The 21,738-nt window shown below is 45.3% G+C and overlaps 2 protein-coding genes across 3 annotated transcripts in view; one reads left to right on the forward strand and one right to left on the reverse strand.

The window, feature by feature from the left end:
- Positions 1-6,112, reverse strand: part of eipr1 (EARP complex and GARP complex interacting protein 1) — an 83,850-nt gene extending 77,738 nt beyond the window's left edge. Inside the window, 2 exon segments of the mRNA XM_083791823.1 lie at positions 5,250-5,333; positions 5,947-6,112. Coding sequence (XP_083647949.1) covers positions 5,250-5,333; positions 5,947-5,988 — 126 coding nt within the window. The 5' untranslated portion in view covers positions 5,989-6,112.
- Positions 6,113-6,619: 507 nt separating this feature from the next.
- Positions 6,620-21,738, forward strand: part of trappc12 (trafficking protein particle complex subunit 12) — a 46,539-nt gene continuing 31,420 nt past the window's right edge. Inside the window, exons 1-3 of one of the 2 annotated variants that reach the window (XM_083792106.1) lie at positions 6,620-6,644; positions 9,124-10,607; positions 11,872-11,988. In XM_083792106.1, coding sequence (XP_083648232.1) covers positions 9,138-10,607; positions 11,872-11,988 — 1,587 coding nt within the window. In that variant the 5' untranslated portion in view covers positions 6,620-6,644; positions 9,124-9,137. The remainder of the gene's footprint in view (positions 6,645-9,123; positions 10,608-11,871; positions 11,989-21,738) is intronic. The other variant, XM_083792107.1, reaches the window with a different exon arrangement.

Consider the following 21,738-nt stretch of genomic DNA (forward strand, 5'->3'; position numbering starts at 1 on the left):
TCCCGTCTGGCGAGTCCAATACGGAGATCTGTGCAATTTCGTATGCATTGTCGATGGCTTAATGTTATTCCTCACACGTACGGTTCCCCCTCGCTCTGTCACAAGAGTAAGATCTGAGAACCCGAGAGAATCAAATCGAAAGTCTTATTGCTCACAGTCAGGTGAGCCTGACCCCCTCTGCATTGATCAGTGGTCGGGGTTCTATGTATATTTATCACATTGAATTTGTCGCCGTCTGGGTGGAAACCTCCTATGTCCAAAACCGCTATTACCTTTTCAGGAAATGGAAAATAAATAAATAAATAAAATAACGTGTCTTTCCTATGGATCCAATGTTATTTAGTCAGAGACTCTTGTTAACACCCCGAACGCCCGGGGTTATTTAAAACATTCATTCAGAGCGCCCAGCGATTTATAGCAGCGGAGCACATTTAGCGGACCGGATGTTATCCCGGATGTGGCTGAAGTAGCTCGTTGTAGCCAAAACACTCTAGAGGCGATCGACAACAACGGGAGGTATGATTCATTCTAACGCGACTAGCGACGGGACACATAATCTTGTCTTAGAATTGGACGGAATGATTTAGATCAAGAGTTATTAACGTTTTAAGATTTTCAATCTCGTCAGCTAACATGTTTGCTGACGTCCCACCGGAAAATAACATTGAGTGTTGCGCAACAGCCGCTCCTAGCATGTGGAGCGATGCGATCGGTTACTTTTGATATCAATAAAATCCGTCCTTTTGATCAATCTCCGTCTTGAGCGCTGGGCGTTACTAATTGGTTCATTGGTTCAATATTAATAAAACCCACAGACTTAACCACTTTCAACGTGGCATCCATATTTCGGGCATGCCGTTACATTAGGCAAACATTTTCACAAATGTTATACGGTTTTCAAAGAATAGCGAAAATATCAGATCTGCAAGCTGTGAGGTTGTAGATTGACCATTTATTTTGCTATACTTTTCTGTGACGCACTGTCATGAAGTAAAAAGCAGGGTATTCATTTCTGACAAAAGTACAACAAGACAAAACATGGAGATACCGGTACAAGGTTTCTAGGCGACAGCGTCTTTGTTGAATTCATTGGCATTTATGTAATTTTCTCTTTTTCAGGCTTATGGAAATGATTATTCCGCTTTTAAAAAGGTTATTCAAACACGCTCGCTGGATGCTGAGATCCAGTCAAACCTTTCCATCGGTGATGCCCATTATCTCTGTGCCGTGTGCTCCGAGTAAACTACGCATGGATTTGCCAGCCAACACCTGCACTGCTCAGCGCCGCTTCATGGTGTTGCAGCGTGAAAAACCTCTTTCCGATTGGCATTTCAGCCCCCCCCCCCCCCCCCCCCCCCCCGACCGCCCGCCTTGATCGCTTCTGCTGTATCCATAAGCCTCCTGGCCTCTCCACCTCCCATTAAGCATAATGCAGGGGGGGGGGAAACGTCTCTCTTAACTCGTCGAGCACCTCTCAAATCCCTCAGAGACCAATAGCTGGAATGACAGTTCGGTGGGCGCCGCCGTGGCATTTAGGGCTACTAACGAGATAAAGCGCCCGGGCTTGGCACCTTTCTCGCCCGCTCTCCTATACTCCGTCGCCCCGCTTACTGTCATCTGCACGGGCTAAAGAGCTTTAACCGAGAGGACCCAGACGTGGGGGGACGCGAGCCAGCTCGTTTTTATCCCTTCCCTCAACCTCTTCTCTCTCCCTCTCCCCGTCTCTCCCCTCTTCATGCACTTCAATTCCTCCCTCCTTCAGAACATAATTAAAAGCACTGGGCTGGCTGCCCAAGTGGCTGAAGGCTATGAGTCACTCCCCAGGCCTAGAGAGAATGAGGGATAAATCACCTCGGGGAGGAGGAGGGCTGGGAACTTCTCTTCTTTACCCTCAACACCTGGGGTTCAGTCGCTGGGACCCCATTACCGGGGGTCCTCCTCTCCTTTCCCTCCAATTACCCTGTCCCGCCCGGCACCCCGGAAATTTATTTGCACGGCTCCCCCAACCGCCATAAAATTATAACTTTGCCTAATAATTTTTTGCTCGATGTGGTCCAAGCCAAGGTTAATGGCTGCCTCGCTGACTTTGAAGAGGCTGAAAGATGCTTGTGCTCCAGTGCTCCCCTCCTCTCCCTCCCACCACCACCACCACCTCATCCCCTTGTCCTCCTGCCTGTAAAAAGAAGTGCCTCGCCGGAGTTATTGTCCGGCGCATCGCTGTTAACGGTCCCCCTGAGGTGCCGTAAGTGTCGCAGTCAACGGGAGGGGAACGGCCATTAATTGTCTGATCAAAACCTTGAGGCCCTCAGTGTTTTACCGCACAGCGGGCCCCGAGCCGCATTCAGAGAGGAGGGACTGCGTGGAATAGATTTCCAGCTAATGAAAAAGAAAAGTTGAACGTGTTGAGACATCTTAAGCGTGAAAGTTTCGCTTGTTTGTCGAATCGATGAGCTATAAACATCGCTCGCCACTTCTGTTGATTGTGTTTACTGCGTGGGGGGGGGGGGGGGGGGAGGTCTGAGCGCTATACGCTATGGGTCGGGGAGTTAACACCCACTGTGTTTAAACGCATGGAGCCTTTCAGGTAATGGCTCATAGTACACAGTAAAGTCCTCAGTGTAGAGTGAGAGAGAGTACAAAATAAATGCAACCAATTTTGGTTCCATCTGTCAACTCTCAAGGTCATTACACACTGGCGAATTAGCGACGCGATGCGAATAAGCGATCTGAAAATGCGAAATATTGCATGTTGCAGTTCGCCTGCGAATCTCTGCAAAATACGACACCAGAGCGAACAAATAAAAGCGAAAACGGTCGCATTTTCGCACATTCGCACATTCGCCACTGATGTGGAAGCTTGCATGGACTTCAATTGTTTTTTTTTTTAATGCGAATTATTCGCACGAATATATCGCGTCGCTAATTCGCCAGTGTGTAATGACCTTCAGAGTTAAGGATTTTTACTATGGAATGGATGCATGACATAGTGTTCATCATATGGGTATTGGCCAATATTAACAGACAGTACTGTACTTAAAACATGCAATATCAGCATTGAATCAATATCAAAATAATCCATATATCTTTTGCCAGGTATTTTATTTTCTAATATTTATGCTTGAATGTGAAGCTGAAAAAGCCATTTTAAAATGTAAAGCCAACCTTCTCCAGGTTGGCTTTACTTTAAAGCAGCATGCAACTTTCCTCTTATAGCCTGAATTTGAACCTGTTTGCTGAAATGTTTACCATTTAGCTAATAGCTTCCTCAGGGGATAAATTGCATCTTGATCATTACTGTAGGTCAACATTTGTTTCAGATCCTGTGTCTAGTCTACTGTAGGTGAGACATATGACCTTTGACAGGATCTAAATTAATCAATATAATAGCAGAGAGAGGGAGACAAAATACAACCACCCCAAGTTTAACAAAGTATGAACGAGCCTCAGTACTCAGCACTTAAGTATGAACTAATCTTAGAGCCAACTGACAACTTCCAAAGTGGCAAATACTCAGTTTATTATTAAACATCTGTTTCAACAATGGCATGCAGAATAATGATTGTTTTTTTGTCCATGAGGGTTGCTTTTACAGTTTTATACCTATACCAGCAATGTCACATTTTCTAAAATGTAACATTTTTACAAGATTTAGAAGTCAATAAGACCACTCTAGTGAGACTCCCCGTGGGATCGAGGTCATACCCTTTTCCCCTGCCACTAATTTGCAATCCACCATGTCTATGCATATAGTTTTTGGCAAAATCCTTTCAACTTAAAATAGAATAACCTATCCTTTAGTAAAAGCCCTTATTAAACAAGGACATAGTGACCCTCCACAAAATATTATTTCAGGTGTGAATGTTCTTTCCTACCGGACCCAGGCTGTGGTCCAAAACTCCACACTCAACCCTGGGTGTTTGGTTTCATATCCACAGTACCCTACGAATAATGTATTGTTTGTTAAGGCAGTGTTTACACACAAAAATATGAGACTCATTATGCGTATGTACACTCAAGTTTAAGACTACCACACCAGAAAGCAATCCTGCATGTTGGTATGGAATTACCATAAGTATAGCAGCAACCCATTCTAACAAACATTTTTCTATCAATTACTTTTCCGATTAATCTAATATGAATTGATAGCAAAATAAAAAAGCAAACAACTGTTGATGTACAAGCTCACAACAGGCCACATTTAAAATTGGTTACATTGATTAGTTCCATTCCACTATTGCACCCCTAGGTGTGTGTCTTCCACCTGTCTGTGTTTCTGTCTGCCTGTTCACACCAATCGGTCAACTACGTATGTCATTTATTTTTAAAATCTCAGCCCCGCCTGTGGAGAGAAATGTAGCCAGTCCGACCCAAGCTGTCTGTCCGGCAAATGCGATCTACATTAACCAATTACAATGCTCCTGGTGTGTGCCTTGTCCTTATCTGACAAGGAGAAAAGCCTATGTCTGTTCGGGGCGAGACTTCCACTGTATTGATTCCCGTGATACCGGGACTTCCCTGGGAATCTATCTTCTTCAACCAACTTCAATGCGGTTTTCATGCCTGAATGTAAAAAGATCTGCAAAGCCTCAACATAACTTCCCTGGGAGATACTGCATGTACTTCCCATTAGGCACATTCAGTAGCCGTTCTCGCCCGGCGTGGCGAAACAACACCTGTCTGACACATGGAGGACAAAGCAGCACTAGCAAAGCATAAAGGACAGTAGTGGAGAACTGTTTTGTTCCACCGTAATGATAATCTTCTGGTTCTCAAAGTGGGGTACCAGAGGGTCCCCAGCAAAATGTGTTAATAAAGCATCACCATACTTTTTTTTAACCACTTTAAGCATATCTTATACTTTGGCTCTTTTGATGATGGGGGGGGGGGGGGGGGGGGAGAGAAAGAAAGAACTTGTTTACAGCCAGGCCCTGCTCATAGAACATTTCATGGTAGGGGATCAATGTCTTGTTCAAGGGCACTTCAGCGGTGGTAATTTTAACGTGCCGGTGCGGGGATACGAACTAGCGACCTTCCGATATCAAGACCGCTCCGCAAACCGTTCGGCCACCACTGCACAAATCATTCTGGAGGTTCATGCTGGCACAAGATAATTATTTTCAGATGGGGGTCCGCGGTCTAATACATATCATTTTGGAGGTCCTCTTGACATGAAAAAAGGTAGAGAACACATCTACAACTAAACTCAGACAGTTTCGAGGTCTGTTCTGGAACCATATTTCTCAACTCACCTGGTTGTCAAACTTTAGCGACTGTGTGCCCACGAGGAAGCGAATGGCATCAGTTTCAGCTGTCTGTGCAGTGAGTGCTCGTGCCTGCAGAATGGTTAAAACATGAATGAATACAGTATAGTCTACAGTTCCATATTGCAGTTAATGCTTAATTAATAACAGGAGTACATTTATGCACAATGCACATACACAGTAAATGCCTCAGTGTTAATGCAACCATTCATTTGTAAGTGTAACTCTGAGAGAGTACATATAGCTTGCATTCGTTTCCCCTTAGAGTTACTCTCTGTGTGCAGTTGATAAAGCCAATGATACAGGCTAATGCCTATCCAGACTATCCTGAGATCATTATAAACAGAGTAGAATAGAACAGGATATAATACTAGAATTAATATACTAGAATATGATACCATACCAGACTAGAGTACAGTAGTAGAGTAAAATAAATAATAGAATACAATAGAATACAATTACAATAGTATAGAATATCAAAGTTCAAGGTTGTACTTTATTGTTACATCTTGTGTACAGGTACATAAGAGTAAAACGTATGTTTGGTTTGCAGCAGTAGGCTATAGACAATAACAACAGTAACACAAAATAAAAATAAAAACGTAATAATATTAAATAAAGAGTGCAAAAAAGAGCAAGAAGAGAAAGAATAAGAAGATATTTTTCTTGTCAGTAAAATACGTGCCTGAAACTCGAGTCCATAGATGACAGGTGCGTCATCCTCCATGACTTGCCGGTCTTTACGGACACAACAATGCACACGTACAGTGTTAAATATAATTTAACTGTATAGTTAAAACTACTGTTGTTGTTATTGCTGATGCCTGGCTGTTACAGCTCCATCACTCCAAAACACAGTGGTCTAGAGAGATAGAATGTTACTTCCGCGATTTTAAAACGTGACATTTACGTCCCTTTAGAGTGAAAAGACGGAGCAGTCCATATCCAGCGAGCACACTGCGTCTGAACCTTGGCGTAGAGCTCTTCAAGAATACAGACAGTGCAGTCTCTGTCATGTTGTTTGGTCGCCCTCGGACACCATACGTCCAAAGGGTTGCCAGAATATGTGAGAAATGAGCAAAACTGTGTATCTTCTATTTTAAATAATCCAAATAAATTTCCTTGACATTAAATGTTTGAGAACCACTAATTAAACAGCATCTGTAAGCAAGTCCAGATAAGCAACTACACTAGTTTATAAACAATTAAGCCCCCCAAACCAGCAACCCACCAATATCTATTTTACATGCAACGTCACATGAAAAACAAGGCAAAAAGTCGCTTACAATAACCAGACATGGAAACGCGGACTACATGTAGTTCCTGGTAGTTCTGCGCATGAGCAGTATCGTCTTAGCTGTCAACTTGTCAAGTCTAGTAAAGGTAAGGTAAACACATCATTATCGTGTTTTGTGAAGAATTGTCTCTCTTTATCAGTGCCATATTTGACAGATGTTTAAACACGTCGTGTTATCTCACTGAGTCCTGCCTGCCTGGCACCCTTGAGGGTTATTCATTGTTTAGTTTCGCAGAAAGCGGTAGAGCATTGAGCTAAACTTGACGTTCTAGTATAGGCTAACATGTTAGCTTTAGGTCCATGGCATCAGAATGATCAGATAACGTTAGAGATGTGGCTCATGATGGCCTTATTCACATGAATGACGGCTGGCATGAATGACGCGTGATGAGATCAAGTTGAGAGCTTGATGGTGTGCAGAGTCACATGAGATAATAACTGCTGAACTGTTTACTGTACATATAAATTATAATGTTTTGCTACTATAGTGTTTTATTGCTGGTGATGTCTAGCTATATAGTATTGTAATAATTGCCTCTACTGTATGTATTCATTACACAGGACCTCAATGGAAACAAGTCCACGGGACCTTTGGGGTTATCTTATGCTTGGCTGTTTGCAATTCTGTCTAATACTAAAAGTATTCAATCAAATGAATGAATGAAATGAAAAAAGCTAATAATCTCAAGAGAGGGACATTTGCATTCATACTGATGGAATTTATTTAAAGGCATAATATTATTGCCTATGTTACTTTGCGTTAATAGTTAATAACTTAATACACACACACACATGCACACATATACTGTACGTGAATATTGTGTCTGTAGGTGACGAGTTAGCCCCTTTCGGGACCCTACATAAAGCTTTTCTGAAAATTTGATGAGTTTTATGTTGGGTCCCTGGTCAGAACTATATTTTCGTATGGGAATTCCAGAACGCGGAAGTACACATTCTCTCTAAAATAGAATCTGCGCTGTTTGACGTCCTTTTTTTGTTTGCTTTATTCTGAATTCGGGAACTTTAAGTACCTATACATTCCGCTGCGAATATCTCCTGTGGCGCGGAAGCCGTTACGTATTTTTAATAATTTGTTTGACCGATTTGGTCGCTTTATTTCTTCTTGTTTGTTTACCGTTTATTGTACCGCCTCCCGGTGTGCGGTTGGCTTGTGCGGCTACGTCCCTGCCTCTGATCTGCTCTGTCATAGCTATAGCGCCACTAGCTAGCCAGATAGGCGGTACAATGAGGTGTCAATAAACAAGGAAGGAAGAGATTAATCCAAGCTTCCAAATCGGGCAAACATAGATTAAAAATACTTAACGGCTTCCGCGCCACAGGAGATATTCGCAGCGGCATGTATGGGTACTTATACTTCACATATTCAGAAAGCCTCACAAGGAAAAACGTCGTCACAGAGCGCGGCCAGGCGCTAAACATGTTGTTTATGTTTAAGAATGGCTGTGTACCAGGTGGCATGGTAGTGGTGCAACAGGACCCCATGGACTGGGTCGAACAAAATGTCAGAAACTTCAGTACCATTGGGTTCTGCTTGGAGGGCTAGTGACGAGTTAAATCGGCTTGTGTTAACCTCACAGAAACTATGCCTGAAACCTAACCTTAACCCTAACCTCATACTATTGATTGATTGATTATGTTATTTCACAGTATGTTACGTATGTAGTATGTAGAATTTCAAACAAAAGCACAGGTCAATACCAAATACTGTTACTCTGGACGCACCATGACTAAGCACTCACAATTGTTTACAACAGGGTCCAGCATATATTCACTTCTATAAAAACAGGAAATCATCACGAGGAAATTAAAAAAGGGAAAAAAACATGTACAGTATGGGGGGCCGGGACTTTTTTTTTGTACGGGGGCCAGTTTCGAATTGCCTAAACCTAACCTTAACCATAACCCGAACCTACTTTATCGGCCAAAAATGTAGTCGGTAGCGGTTGTTGGAAAAATAGAGGCGACGGCGGGATTCTATACCAGGAGGCGATGGGTGTGGGTGTCTGTGTCTAATGACTAGCGAGGCACGCTAGCGAGCTGGCTGCCAGGATGGGTTTCTCTGGTAGCCCCGCCCTACTTCACCCCGCTCTACTAGTAGTAGCTGGCAGTGTAAAACAAGCACTCCCTAAATACTTGTCACCTATTAGCATTCATACAGTGATGTAAATAGGTTTTCAATGTAATGGGTCCTGGGACCCAGGGGTGGTATTTTAGATGGGTCCCAGGGACATTTTATGAGTTCTACTTCAACAACGTTAGAGTACAGTACTGAGTACACTATTGCATCCCAGGACCCCCGGAGGGTTACATGATTGTGTCCTTTCTCAATTTAGTGAGTCTATAAAGGATGCAGGCTATTTGCATCACTGGCATACTGTATGTGCGCGTGTGGTCACTGAATGAAATGGTTATACTATTTTTTTCAAACTGTCTGGGACGGACTGTACAGTACTTATAGAACACAGTAGAACACACCAGGTCCACTTGGTTACATATAGTGAGCATTTGAGTGTCAAATTAACCGTTTCCTTTTTATTCTGAAAGGAGCAGGTAAAACCATGGATAGTGGAGAGGCTCCTGCCCAACGGCCGGTCACTCTGGACATCACGGTGGACGAGCTCACGACGGAGGCCGCCCCGGCTCCTACAGCGGCCCCTCTGGGGCACCCCGGCCCCGCCCCCGCGGTGTCGGACAGCGTCCTGTTCCAGGAGGAGAGCATCGACCTGGTGGAGCCCTCCTCCTCCTTCGCCACCCCCACCACCCAGGGGGGCGACAGCAGCAGCAGCGCGGCGGCCACCACGCCATCGGAGAGCCCACTGGACAAGCTCAACGACCAGATGATGGAGAGCGTCATGATCTCGGACTCTCCCAACTACAGCGAGGAGGACGACGTGGCCCCCATCGACTCCCTGGAGGGGGGAGAGGAGGAGGAGGAGGAGGGGGGAGAGGCAGGAGGGACGGGCGTCTCGGGTGACAAAGACGGAAAGCCTGAAATGGAACAGAATGTGACGGAGCTCGGCGTGGCGGGAGAGGAGGAGGAGGAGGAGGAGGAGGAGAGCGACTCTGCCGAGGAGAGCGCGCAGAGGGACGCAACGGAGCGGGGAGACTCCAGGGACATCCAGGCCATTGTCTTGGTCCCGGCTTCTCCTCTGTGCGACACGCCGAGCCTGTCCAGCCCTGCGGCAGAGGAGGAGCCGGCGGTGCCGCTGGCCATGCCGGCCGCGAGAGGGAGCGTCCCCAAAGACGAGCCCGTGCCGGTGTGCACCATATTCAGCCAGGCCACTCAGCCCAGGTCCCTGGTGCCCGACGGCTTCCAGCCCACCCTCATCAAGTCCCCCAGCTTCAGCATGGGGAGTGGCGGCGGGGGTCCGTCGGACGAGGCGGTGACCCCCAGCAAGCAGCAGCTCACCCCGCTGGTGTGTCAGCCCAGCCCCAGCCTCAGCAAGTTCTTCACCGACAACGGGCACGTCAACCCGGCGTCCGACTTTTTCGACTCCTTCACCACGTCCTCCTCCTTCATCTCCGTCTCCAACCCCAACGCCGACACCTCCCCTACCGGCCCTGCTCCCACGGCCCCCACCCCCCCTGAGCGGCATCTCTCCTCCTCCGCCGCCTCCTCCCTCTCCACCCCTGGGGGGCTTACCGACTCGGGGGCCGCTCCTCCCACCCCGGGCTCCCTTTTCGGTGCCGCCGCCCCCGTCGAGATCGTGCCCATGAAGGCCCAAGCCGCTGCCGTGCCACAAACGAGCTCCACGCCGCCGCCGCAGACCCAAACGGCGCCCCCGCCTCAGCCTGCCCCCGCCGCTCCGCCGCAGCCCTTCAACCAGCTCCAGGCGGTGTTCTCGGGCAGCGACGACCCGTTCGCCACGGCGATGAGCCTCAACGAGGCGGACCGGCGCCACGACGCCTGGCTGCCGTCCGAGGAGACCAGGAGAGTGCTGATCTCCGTGGCCACGCAGCAGTACAGTCCGGTGTACGTGGAGAGAGACAGACTCACCATGCCCGGCCTCAAGTTTGACAACCTGCAGGTACGGTCTGAGGTTCACACTGTCAGCTTGTTAAGTTGTTGCTCCGAGATCTGAGGTCCGTTCTGCAGATGCCTTCTGAATCAGTAGTTCTCACACTTTCAAGATTTAACACAAAAAAGGAGCATATGTTTCTTGCACCGTGCAGCACAAAGTGAAGTAACTTGCTGTGAGCTTGCCTTGTATATGTGCTGTTTTTGAATAGCCACCGATGCAACAGGTCCCAGGGGTCCTCGACTAAAGTATAGTCAATGTAGCATCATAATCACTTTATCCATTTATATGTAATGGCTGTTCAAATATAGCAGGTCTACAAGCATGCCACTTTGTGCCACGCTGACAGCTGCTTGTACATCTGCTATATTTGGAAATCTTCGGAAAATATCGGCACAAAAGGTTACACACCGGCCTTTTTTTCTGTTTTCCAAGAAAATATGGAATCGGAGAAAAGCCGGATGATCATTATGAAATTGTCGGAAGGAAATTGACTTTGTCAAATATTTGTATTTCATTTATATATCATTGTAATGATATTACATTGTAATGTCATTCCTGTCGGATGTCAAGTTTTTATGTTCTGTTTGGACCCCAGGAAGATTAGCTGTTGCTTTGCACCAGCTAATGGGGATCCTAATAAAACTGGAAAACTCTTAAACCGCACGTGAAAGCCACGTCGTCGGAATGGCGGTTTCGTCGGAATGCCACTCTGTCCCCGACACGAAACATTTCCAGATGGGCTTCCGCCCTGCAGCCAGATCCTTGGCCCGAAATAGTTTGAGAACCACTGATTTTTATTTGTATTCTTTTTTATTTGCATGTAAAATGGGGACGCCAGCAGGATTGATGTGGTTGTGGCTCTGTTCATTATGAAACTTGATTGTCGATGAATTATGGATTTAATAGTTATCCTTCCATCTGCTGCATAACAGCTGCTAAGAGCCATGGAATCCAAGTAGGTACCCCGACCCCCCCGACAAACTTGTAAAGAAGCATGATGACATGATTTCTTTCTTCCTGTTTTCTTGTGAACATATTATCCACCCTCAACTTTTTATTTATTTATCCTTTGTATATTTTTTGGGGGCCAAACATTTTCCCTTGCACTGCATTGTGATGGCAGTGACTCGGCACAGCAGTCACTTCCCCCGCAGACTAGATAGAACAACCCTGGCTATACAGTATAAGTGCTGAGAATAGTGTCTTTGTGTGGCGTCGTATATGGGGCGATGCTGTGAGAATAATGTGTCTTTGTGTTGGCGTCGTACAGGGCGATGCCGTGAAGGACCTGATGGTGCGCTTCCTGGGCGAGCAGGCGGCCACGAAGAGGCAGGTCCTCACCGCCAGCTCTGTGGACCCGTCCTTCCTGGGCCTTAAACAGCTCATTGTAAGTGTCACAATTTAGACAATTTAGGCATTAAGCAGACGCTCTTGATCCAGAGCGACTTACAAAAACAAAAACAAAAGCATGGCATACATCACATATATAAAAAGTAGTTATCATGAATCATGTATAAACTAAGAACGTAACAGTGGAGTATCTATGTCAACTATACATACTATATTATACAATATACATGTGTACTATAAAGTGCTATGACTACATGAAATGCAATTCTAGTGCTGTCTACGTAACGAGCTATAAGTCTGTCTAAAATACTATCTAAGTCGACATAAAATGTTATCTAAGGGGTTAGGCTGAAGAGGTGGGTTTTCAGACTACGGCGGAAGATTGGGAGTGAGGCTGCAGTTCTGACTGTGATGGGAAGTGCATTCCATAGTTTTGGAGCCAGAAGGGAGAAGAGTTTGGGACGTTGTCCCGGCGTTTTTAGTGAAGGTACCTCCAGCTTCCCTGCGTTGGCTGATCTGAGTGCGCGGGAGGGTTTGTAGGGTACGATCATACTTGTGAGATATCGGGGAGCCATGCCTTTGGTTGCTTTGAATGCCAGCATCAGAGTTGTGTGTGTGTGTGTGTGTGTGTGTGTGTGTGTGTGTGTGTGTGTGTGTGTGTGTGTGTGTGTGTGTGTGTGTGTGTGTGTGTGTGTGTGTGTGTGTGTGTGTGTGTGTGTGTGTGTGTGTGTGTGTGTGTGTGTGTGTGTGTGTGTGTGTGTGTGTGGTACAATTCATTTTGAGGTATTGTTTAACTTTAGTGGAGTTTTTCCAATTACCTTTACTTCTACTCCACTACTCTCTCAGAGGCGTTTTCTCAGAGTGCGACACCTGCACACAAAGCCACGCATTAAAATGACTTGTCCTGCTGGATCTCTTCTGCACTGCATAATGGATGCTGTTACTTTTGGTACTTTGAGCATATTTTGATACCAATACCAATACTACTTACTCAAGTAAAAGGTGAACCCCAGACCTTTACTTGTGTTAAGGGTACTTTTACTTAAAAAAATAATTCAGTACTTCTTCCACCACTGGCATTCGTGCATGTTCTGGCTCCATTTCTGTCTGCGTATAACTTGTTGTAAAAGGTCCATTATATTCCAACGTACTAGACCGGTGCCTCCCTCGTGACCAAGGAGAGTCGGGATTTATCCATATTTTCGTCACTTGGTGCATTAGTTGATCGTTAAGCGATACACACGCAGAGTTTTCAGACGATTCACTTTGCATTCAATATATGTAGCTTTAAAGTTTAATATTCTCGTTTGATTAGATCTTTTTGTATTATATATATATATTTTTACATTTGTTCAGCTTTTTTTTTGTGATAATCCAAGTTTATTTGCCCATACAGTTGCGCTAGGAGTTTAGGACCCGTTATGGTCAGTGACATGCTTGTACATCTGTCCTCCCAGTGTAAAGTAAAGCATATGATACAAAATAAAATAATTCAAGGCACGCAAGGTAAGATCGTAATACTAAAAAGATAACATTGTCAAAAAGTATGAGAAAAGATAGAATTCTAATTAGCTTTTAGTTTAAAATAATAAATACAACTCTGACATCATCATGGGAGTGGCCTGTGCAGATGATGACGAAATATACAGTATTTGTGCTTTGAACTTGAACATTTGGTTTGGTTTCATATCAGAGGTTTTCGTCAAAGTCGGCGACTGCTTCATCCGTCCCCGCAGACCCAAAGGATTTATGTACATGGAAATGCCACTCGAATAGTGAAGTAACATACATACATATATATATATATATATATATATATATACAAGCATTCAGACCCTCTGCTAAAGCACTCAGACCCTCTGCTAAAGCATTCAGACCCTCTGCTAAAGCATTCATACCCTCTGCTAAAGCATTCAGACCCTCTGCTAAAGCATTCATACCCTCTGCTAAAGCATTCAGACCCTCTGCTAAAGCATTCATACCCTCTGCTAAAGCATTCAGACCCTCTGCTAAAGCATTCAGACCCTCTGCTAAAGCATTCATACCCTCTGCTAAAGCATTCAGACCCTCTGCTAAAGCATTCAGACCCTCTGCTAAAGCATTCAGACCCTCTGCTAAAGCATTCAGACCCTCTGCTAAAGCATTCAGACCCTCTGCTAAAGCATTCAGACCCTCTGCTAAAGCATTCATACCCTCTGCTAAAGCATTCAGACCCTCTGCTAAAGCATTCATACCCTCTGCTAAAGCATTCAGACCCTCTGCTAAAGCATTCAGACCCTCTGCTAAAGCATTCAGAGTTCCAGCCCCTCTGCTAAAGCATTCAGACCCTCTGCTAAAGCATTCAGAGTTCCAGACCCTCTGCTAAAGCATTCAGACCCTCTGCTAAAGCATTCAGACCCTCTGCTAAAGCATTCATACCCTCTGCTAAAGCATTCAGACCCTCTGCTAAAGCATTCATACCCTCTGCTAAAGCATTCAGACCTTCTGCTAAAGCATTCAGACCCTCTGCTAAAGCATTCAGACCCTCTGCTAAAGCATTCAGACCCTCTGCTAAAGCATTCAGACTCTCTGCTAAAGCATTCATACCCTCTGCTAAAGCATTCAGACCTTCTGCTAAAGCATTCAGACCCTCTGCTAAAGCATTCAGAGTGTCTTCCCAACTTTGATTTCCACAAAGATATAGCCCTATTTATGATCCCTCTGCTCTATTTTGAATTGACGGTTTTCGGTATCCACTTTATTTATTTTTCCCTTTGTTGACGTTTTGGTAGATGGTTAATCTGTGCTACTGTAAACACATTTATAAATACATTAACCCATTTTGTGGCGGGAACCCCTGTTGGTGTTAGCATTATGTTATGCTTTAGCTATTGAAAAATAGCAGATCTACAGAGGCAGATACAGATCTGCTATTTTTGATCGAAATCGAAGAACGACTGACATAGAAACATAGCTTTTTCATAAAAGTGTCAGGATGTACAGTAGAAGACATTTTTAGAAGGTCAAAATGGGTTAAAAAAGTAACTTTTTTAGCTAAACTTGTTAAATTAAATACCTAGTGACCTGCACAGGGAGAATAGGTAGTCGACAGACATTTTAGCATTTTAATTTTATTCAACAAATCTTGTCCGTGCCGTTTTCTGGGGAGCGCGGAGGAGGATCGGCCTCCACAGCAGACGGATAATGGAGCCCTTGCAATAAGATGACACAGAAGGGGTGCCATTTTCCATCTGGACCAATCTGCAATCTGCCGACGTGCACACACCTTCCATGTGTCGAGTTTCCTATACCCGTCTTTATGTGGAAAGTCGCACAGCGTCATTATATATTAAATACACTCGGCCCAAGTATCTTAGGTTCCAACAGCAGTGCCCAGTCTGCAAACTTAACCAACGTGGCACGATGCACTGGGCTGTGAGCTGGTGGTGCACGGCGCTATTTTCATCCAAGTTGAGCATAATGTGTGTTACTCACTCTCGTCACCTTGCCTCGCTTTCCCTAACCTTTACTCCTCCACTAAGCATAAATACTACATGCGTCATTCCCTCTCTCCTTCATCCATCCATCCATCCATCCGTCCGTCCGTCCGTGCCTCGCTCTATCCCTCCTTCGTTCACTCCATCCATCAAGGTATCTGACCTGCCAATGACCCAGACCGGCAATTGGTATTTAAAACCATATGTGGTGGCGAGCAGCAGACGGCGTGTGATCGAGAAGGGAAAAGAGCAGGGGAGGGGAGGGATGGAGAGAGGGAAGGGGTGGAGAGATGGAGGGATGGAGAGATGGAGAGAGCGGAGGGGTGGAGAGATGGAGAGAGGGGAGGGGTGGAGAGATGGAGAGAGGGGAGGGGTGGAGAGATGGAGAGAGGTGGGCTTCTCCTGTGCACTGCTGTGCTCCATGTATTATGCATGGGAGCACTGTGCATATTTCAGCGGCCTTCTGGACTTGCTGTATACACAATTACACACACACACGCACAGTCGCACACACACACACACACACCAACCGTATAGTCCACTTGGCTGAGAATACCACCTGGTGTGTGTGTGTGTGTGTGTGTGTGTGTGCGTGTGCGCACACAGACTCAACGACAGGAGACCATACACTGAGAGAGAGAGAGAGAATAAAGACTCAGGAATGTGAATTGTACAGAGAGACATGTGCATGCACAGCCCTCCGAACTGGCACCGTTGTAGTACAATCCTAAGTGTTGACTTGAACTGGGAAAGGGTACAAAGTGTAACCAAATGAACCTGTACATTTGCAGTCCCTGCGTTATGAATTAAATGTGTGCGAGGCTCGGGCTCCACAGCCTCAAGGCCACTGGCAGTGTAGGCTCGCTGCTAAACGGCTACACACCTGGCTGGCACAGACAATCAGGCTTGTGAACAAACAGACCTGGGGTAAAACGTAACCATTAGAGGAAATGCAAATGTCCTTGTATAATATTATTATCAGTGGTGGAAAAAGTACATTTTTTTACAGTATCATTACTGCAATGTAGATGTACTCCGTTACAAGTCCGGAATTCAACATTTACCTGAGTAGAAGTACAAAAGTATTTGTATCAAAATGTACATAAAGTGCCAAAAGTAAAAGTCCTAATTTATCGCATTTCACGTATGTAATTATGCATACAAAAGATATTTTGAAAATCGCATTGTGAGCTTGTAGATTTTCAAATGTCTGCAATAATAGGGCTATACTAGTATTTGTAACAATAACAAATCTTTTGGCGGGCCTTGATTCTATTGTAATGAGCATTGTGAGCTTGTAGATCGGCTATTTTCAGCATGCAACCAAGTGTAAAATGACTTATACTGGATGTCTTGTCCAGTGTCCACTAGTCCCTTCCTAACATTTTAGTCTAGTTTTTATTTGTTGGTGAAATTGTTAATATATTTAGTCTTAGTTTTAGTCACCATAGCTTAGTTTTCATTTAGTTTCCATTTAGTTTTCGTCAGTGAAAAAGTTAGTTGAACATTTTTCGTCTTAGTATTAGTCGACGAAATCAACACTGCATGGCCAAAAATAGGATATCGCCTATTTCCGGTTATTTGGTTATTTTAGAGTATTTGAAGTAGTCAAACTAGCAATAGAATTGCAATTCCAGGAAATGGTGCACATGGACGGAGTAAAGTTCTCAGTTAGTCAGTATATAGGCCTGTAAAGGTTAAAAAGCCTCTGTGTGTGTGTGTGTGTGTGTGTGTGTGTGTGTGTGTGTGTGTGTGTGTGTGTGTGTGTGTGTGTGTGTGTGTGTGTGTGTGTGTGTGTGTGTGTGTGTGTGTGTGTGTGTGTGTGTGTGTGTGTGTGGACTTCTTTCATGCTGCTTCACAGATTAGGACTTGGCCTTTCAAACTATTTCAGTTGTCAGATTTAGTTTTTTGCTTAGTTTAATCCATGGGTAGTTTTCCTAAAATAAGAAAAATGTATTGGAAAAAGTGTCGTTCAGGTATCAAAATCAATGTATCAAATCGGTATCGATATTTATTTTTACGGTACACACACACACACAGTGTCAGTGTAGTGGCTGGTGGTTGTGGTGACCCTGGTATATACAGTAGCAGCAGTCACCTTGACACTGGTCAATACCGTGAATCAATCGCGGAAGAATATGAGACGCAGCAGGCCGATCTCTTTTCCAGATAATGTGGACAGTATGTGCACACGTGGAACATCCATCACGCGTGTGCGTTTCCCATGTGCTACGTGGGCACCAGGCGCGCGCAGGCGGGCAACTGCGTGTGTCTGTATTTATATCATGCTAATGTCGCTCTACTTCTCTGTCATGTTTTGCATAATGTACATGCTGTAGCTACTAGTTTAGAGCTTTATCGTGTGTGTGTGTGTGTGTGTGGGGGGGGGGGGCGCTGCCAGAGTGAGTCATGCTGCGGAGCAGGAGTGAGACTGCACCCACTGCCACCACGCTCCTTTTCCCCGCACGCACATTATTGAAAGAAAGTACACATCGTTATTGTGCGTAGTCAATCACAGTGCACGCACACCCCGTGCCCACACACGCACACCCTGTATACGCACACTTTGTGCACACGCACACGTATGCATGCATGAAATACAAATGTTTTCTGTGAGAGCGGGTGGAAAGAGAGGATGATAGAGGGGTCCAGAGAGAGAGAGAGAGAGGCGTAGAAGGACAGAGGAAGGCAGGGATAAAGAAAAGGAAATGAGACTTTGAAATACAGATGGAGCGGGGCGCCCGGTGCTGCCCAAGTGGTCCAGGCGCATGCCACATTATAGGCTCTGGCCTGACAGTGCGTCGCGTGTTCGAGGCCCGTACTCGACGACATTTGCTGCGTGTCTCTCCCTTTCTGTCTCTCCCTCTTTCCTGTCGATCTCCACTTGATACTATCAACTAGATAAAGTGCCCCTCGGGGCACAGGTCAGGTTGTGGCCTCCTGGTGGCGCTATAATAGGCCAATTTGAAAAGGGTGCCATTTCTTCTTACGCCTTGGATGGCAATTAGCCGTTAGCTAAGTCCCACCCAAGCCCGTTCTTGGCCAATACCACGTTAGCGACGGTTACTAGGTAAGGATACTGGTCAAGCTTTCAATGCTGGTCAAAATGGTTAAGCAGTGACAATATTTGTGGACCTCAGAAAGAGGGTTTGTTTTCTTACCTTGTTATGAGCAAACAAGTCCATTCCATGAATTATTTCGCTCTGTTGTGCAGTTTAATAGTATAGAAATAAAAATAGGCTCTCATTGACTTCCATTGTAACGGGGAAACAGCTCTCAAAGTCAGTCTTTAGCACATAAGCGAACACAACAAAAGCTGATTCTGACAGTTTATGACATCAGGAAAACTCTTTTCTCGTCTTTTGATATGAAGTAACTATTTTGGTTGGAGATATACAGTGAAGCGGTCTGGTGTTCCCAACTCTCTGTTTGACATGCACCCAGCTGCAGCCTCAGTCCCAGACATTTCTCCTAAAGTGTCTTCTAAAGTGTCTCCCTCAAACACGTCCAAAATTGTGTATGGTTTTTAGCGACAAGTGGACGAGATCAAATACGTTTGTTTACATCCAACGGCATTCCAATAATACGCTTCAGGAGTGTGTGTACAGATTTGGACCAATCAGATAGTTTTGTAGGCATACCGGATCTTCTTTCCACACAAACTAGTCAGGGTTGCCAAGTCTGCTTATTTCCCACTACTTTGGGCTTAAGGCTAATAATTAGTGTAATACATTACCAAAACATGAATTATCATAGACATAGGCCTACATAGTATTTATCATGATAAATGCATACAATCTTTTTTAGGATTAGGATTATATGGTCATATTATTGTGTTTGTTTTGGCTTGTTTTTCTTGATTTGGCTTGTTTTTGGAGGTGGGTTGGCTTATCTCTCTCACACAATGTGGCAACACTGAAACTAGTCAAAACAAAAACAAGACTACGTTGACATTTTTTATTAAAAATAAAACCGCATGAGTTTTCCTGAAACTGACATAAACGGTCAGAATCAGCTTTTGTTGTGTTCGCTTATGTGATAAAGAGTGACTTTGAGAGCTTTTTCCCCGTTACAATGGAAGTAAATGAGAGCCTATTGTATTTGTATTTCTAATATGTACTATTAAACTGCACAACGGAGCGAAACCCTTCTTTCTGAGGTCCACAGCAAATATATTTATTGACACTGCAAAACCATTTTGACCAGCATTGAAAGCTTGACCAGGATCCTTACCTAGTAACCGTCGCTAACGTGGTATTGGCCAAGAACGGGCTTGGGTGGGACTTAGCGAACGGCTAATTGGATGATTTGAGGCATTTAGTTCCAAAAAAGAATTCTTGCAAAATTCCACCTGTTGGTGGCACTAACAGGCCAATGTGAAAAGGGTGGGATGTATTCCTCAGCCTAGTAGGAAAGTCTGTGAAAGATTCCACGTAAATTGCATGCTGCGTTCATGATTTGAGGCTTTCTGTTCAAAACGGGGCAATCCTGCAAACTTTAAAATCCAATGTTAGCCAATTAGGATGGAATATGAACACATGACTATAGAGATAGTGTGTAACAATTAGCGGGACTTTTGGACAAAATCTGGAGGAGTAATATCAAACAATTGTTTACAAAAGTCGGCCCCCTGGTGGCTCTATAACAGGCCGTTCTGGAAGATGTGGGACAGAGGTTCATCCAGGGAGTGTGCGTGTTAAATTTGGCGCCGACCGGGTTAAGAGTGCCGGAGATTAGCTGGTAACGGACGGACGGATAGTCGGACACCCATGGACGGAGTGCAAAACATACTCTCTCCACATGCCTTCGGCCTGGTGGAGACAATAAAGGCAGAAAAGCCAAAAAGAAAATGCAGATGGAGCTCCTATCGTGTGTGTGTGTGTGTGTGTGTGTGTGTGTGTGTGTGTGTGTGTGTGTGTGTGTGTGTGTGTGTGTGTGTGTGTGTGTGTGTGTGTGTGTGTGTGTGTGTGTGTGTGTGTGTGTGTGTGTGTGTGTGTGTGTGTGTGTGTGTGTGTGTGTGTGTGTGTGTGTGTGTGTGCGTGCGTGTGCGCGCATCTCTTTCTGTCTGTCTCTCTCTCACTCACACAGCGGTGGTTCATTGTGTGTTGCACCAGTGGGTGCATTACTCAGCCTATGTGGGTGAACTGGCATCACGCGCACGCACGCGTAAAGCACTTTGAGCTACATTTATGTATGAAAGGTGCTATATAAATAAAGTTTATAGTGTGTGTGCGTGTGCGTGTGCGTGTGCGCGTGCGTGCCTGCCTGCCTGTGTGGTGCCCCTTGGGGTTGAGCAACCCACATGAAATGGGGTTTGGGGGCCTGATGAAGAGAGACAGCTTGCCGTTCTGTCTGTTTCTCTCTCTCTCTCTCTCTCTCTCTCTCTCTCTCTCTGTCCTTGCATTATGCGGTCGCGGCCACACTAAAATCCTCGGTGTTCAAATGGAAAGGTGTAACCAAATGGACCCATACGGGTCGGGTCCATTTGGTTACATTTGGCCCCTCCCAGAGTTACAAATGGATCCATTTGGCACTGCAGATTTTACAGTGTAGTCCTGTTCATGATTACTACTACCCCCCCCCCCCCACACACACATGCACGCACACACGCACACACAACCTCCTCCACTCCGGTCTCTCCTCTGTCTCTCTCCCCATCTCTCTGTACTATCTCCACACGAGCCTGTAACCTCTCTCCTCCTCCCACAGTGTGACGCTCTGGGCCTGGGGCCAAGTGTGTGCGTGCGTGCGTGCGTACCCACGTGTGTGCATTCAGCACGGTTGGATAACCACTCCCCCTGCCCCCACCCCTCTTCCACCTTTCCCCACCTTGGCTGGGTCAGACAGACAGACAGACACAGGGCCCATAATCATCGCAGTGACCTGACGGCGACGCTATGCTTTGCCATCATTGCCGTAACCTTTAGCTGTCATTACCGTAACTTCTTCTTTTTTTTTCTCTCTCTCTCCCACGCGGCTGTCATTTCCGCCAGCCCATTAGACCATCCCGAGGCCTCGGATAATGCGGCGTCAGCTTTTCGGAGCAGTGAAGGACGTGCCGGAGTCTCTCGTGGTGTGCTGTGAAACGGCTCGGTCTGTTCAACCTTGCTGGGTTTTATGTGTAGAGTTTATTTGGGTTACATGTTCAATGCCCTGATTCAATTAGATGTTGAACTTTGGTAGAACTTTGGCTTGTAGTAGCTGCCTGGGCATGGCACTTACCTTGTTTATGACAAAAAGTGTTCATCGACTTACCTTTTTTCTTTGACGAAAACAAAATAAAACTTAGCTATGGTGACTAAAACTATGAC

This window comes from Protomyctophum parallelum (assembly GCF_964188405.1).
Source record: "Protomyctophum parallelum genome assembly, chromosome: 20".
Taxonomy (NCBI): domain Eukaryota; kingdom Metazoa; phylum Chordata; class Actinopteri; order Myctophiformes; family Myctophidae; genus Protomyctophum; species Protomyctophum parallelum.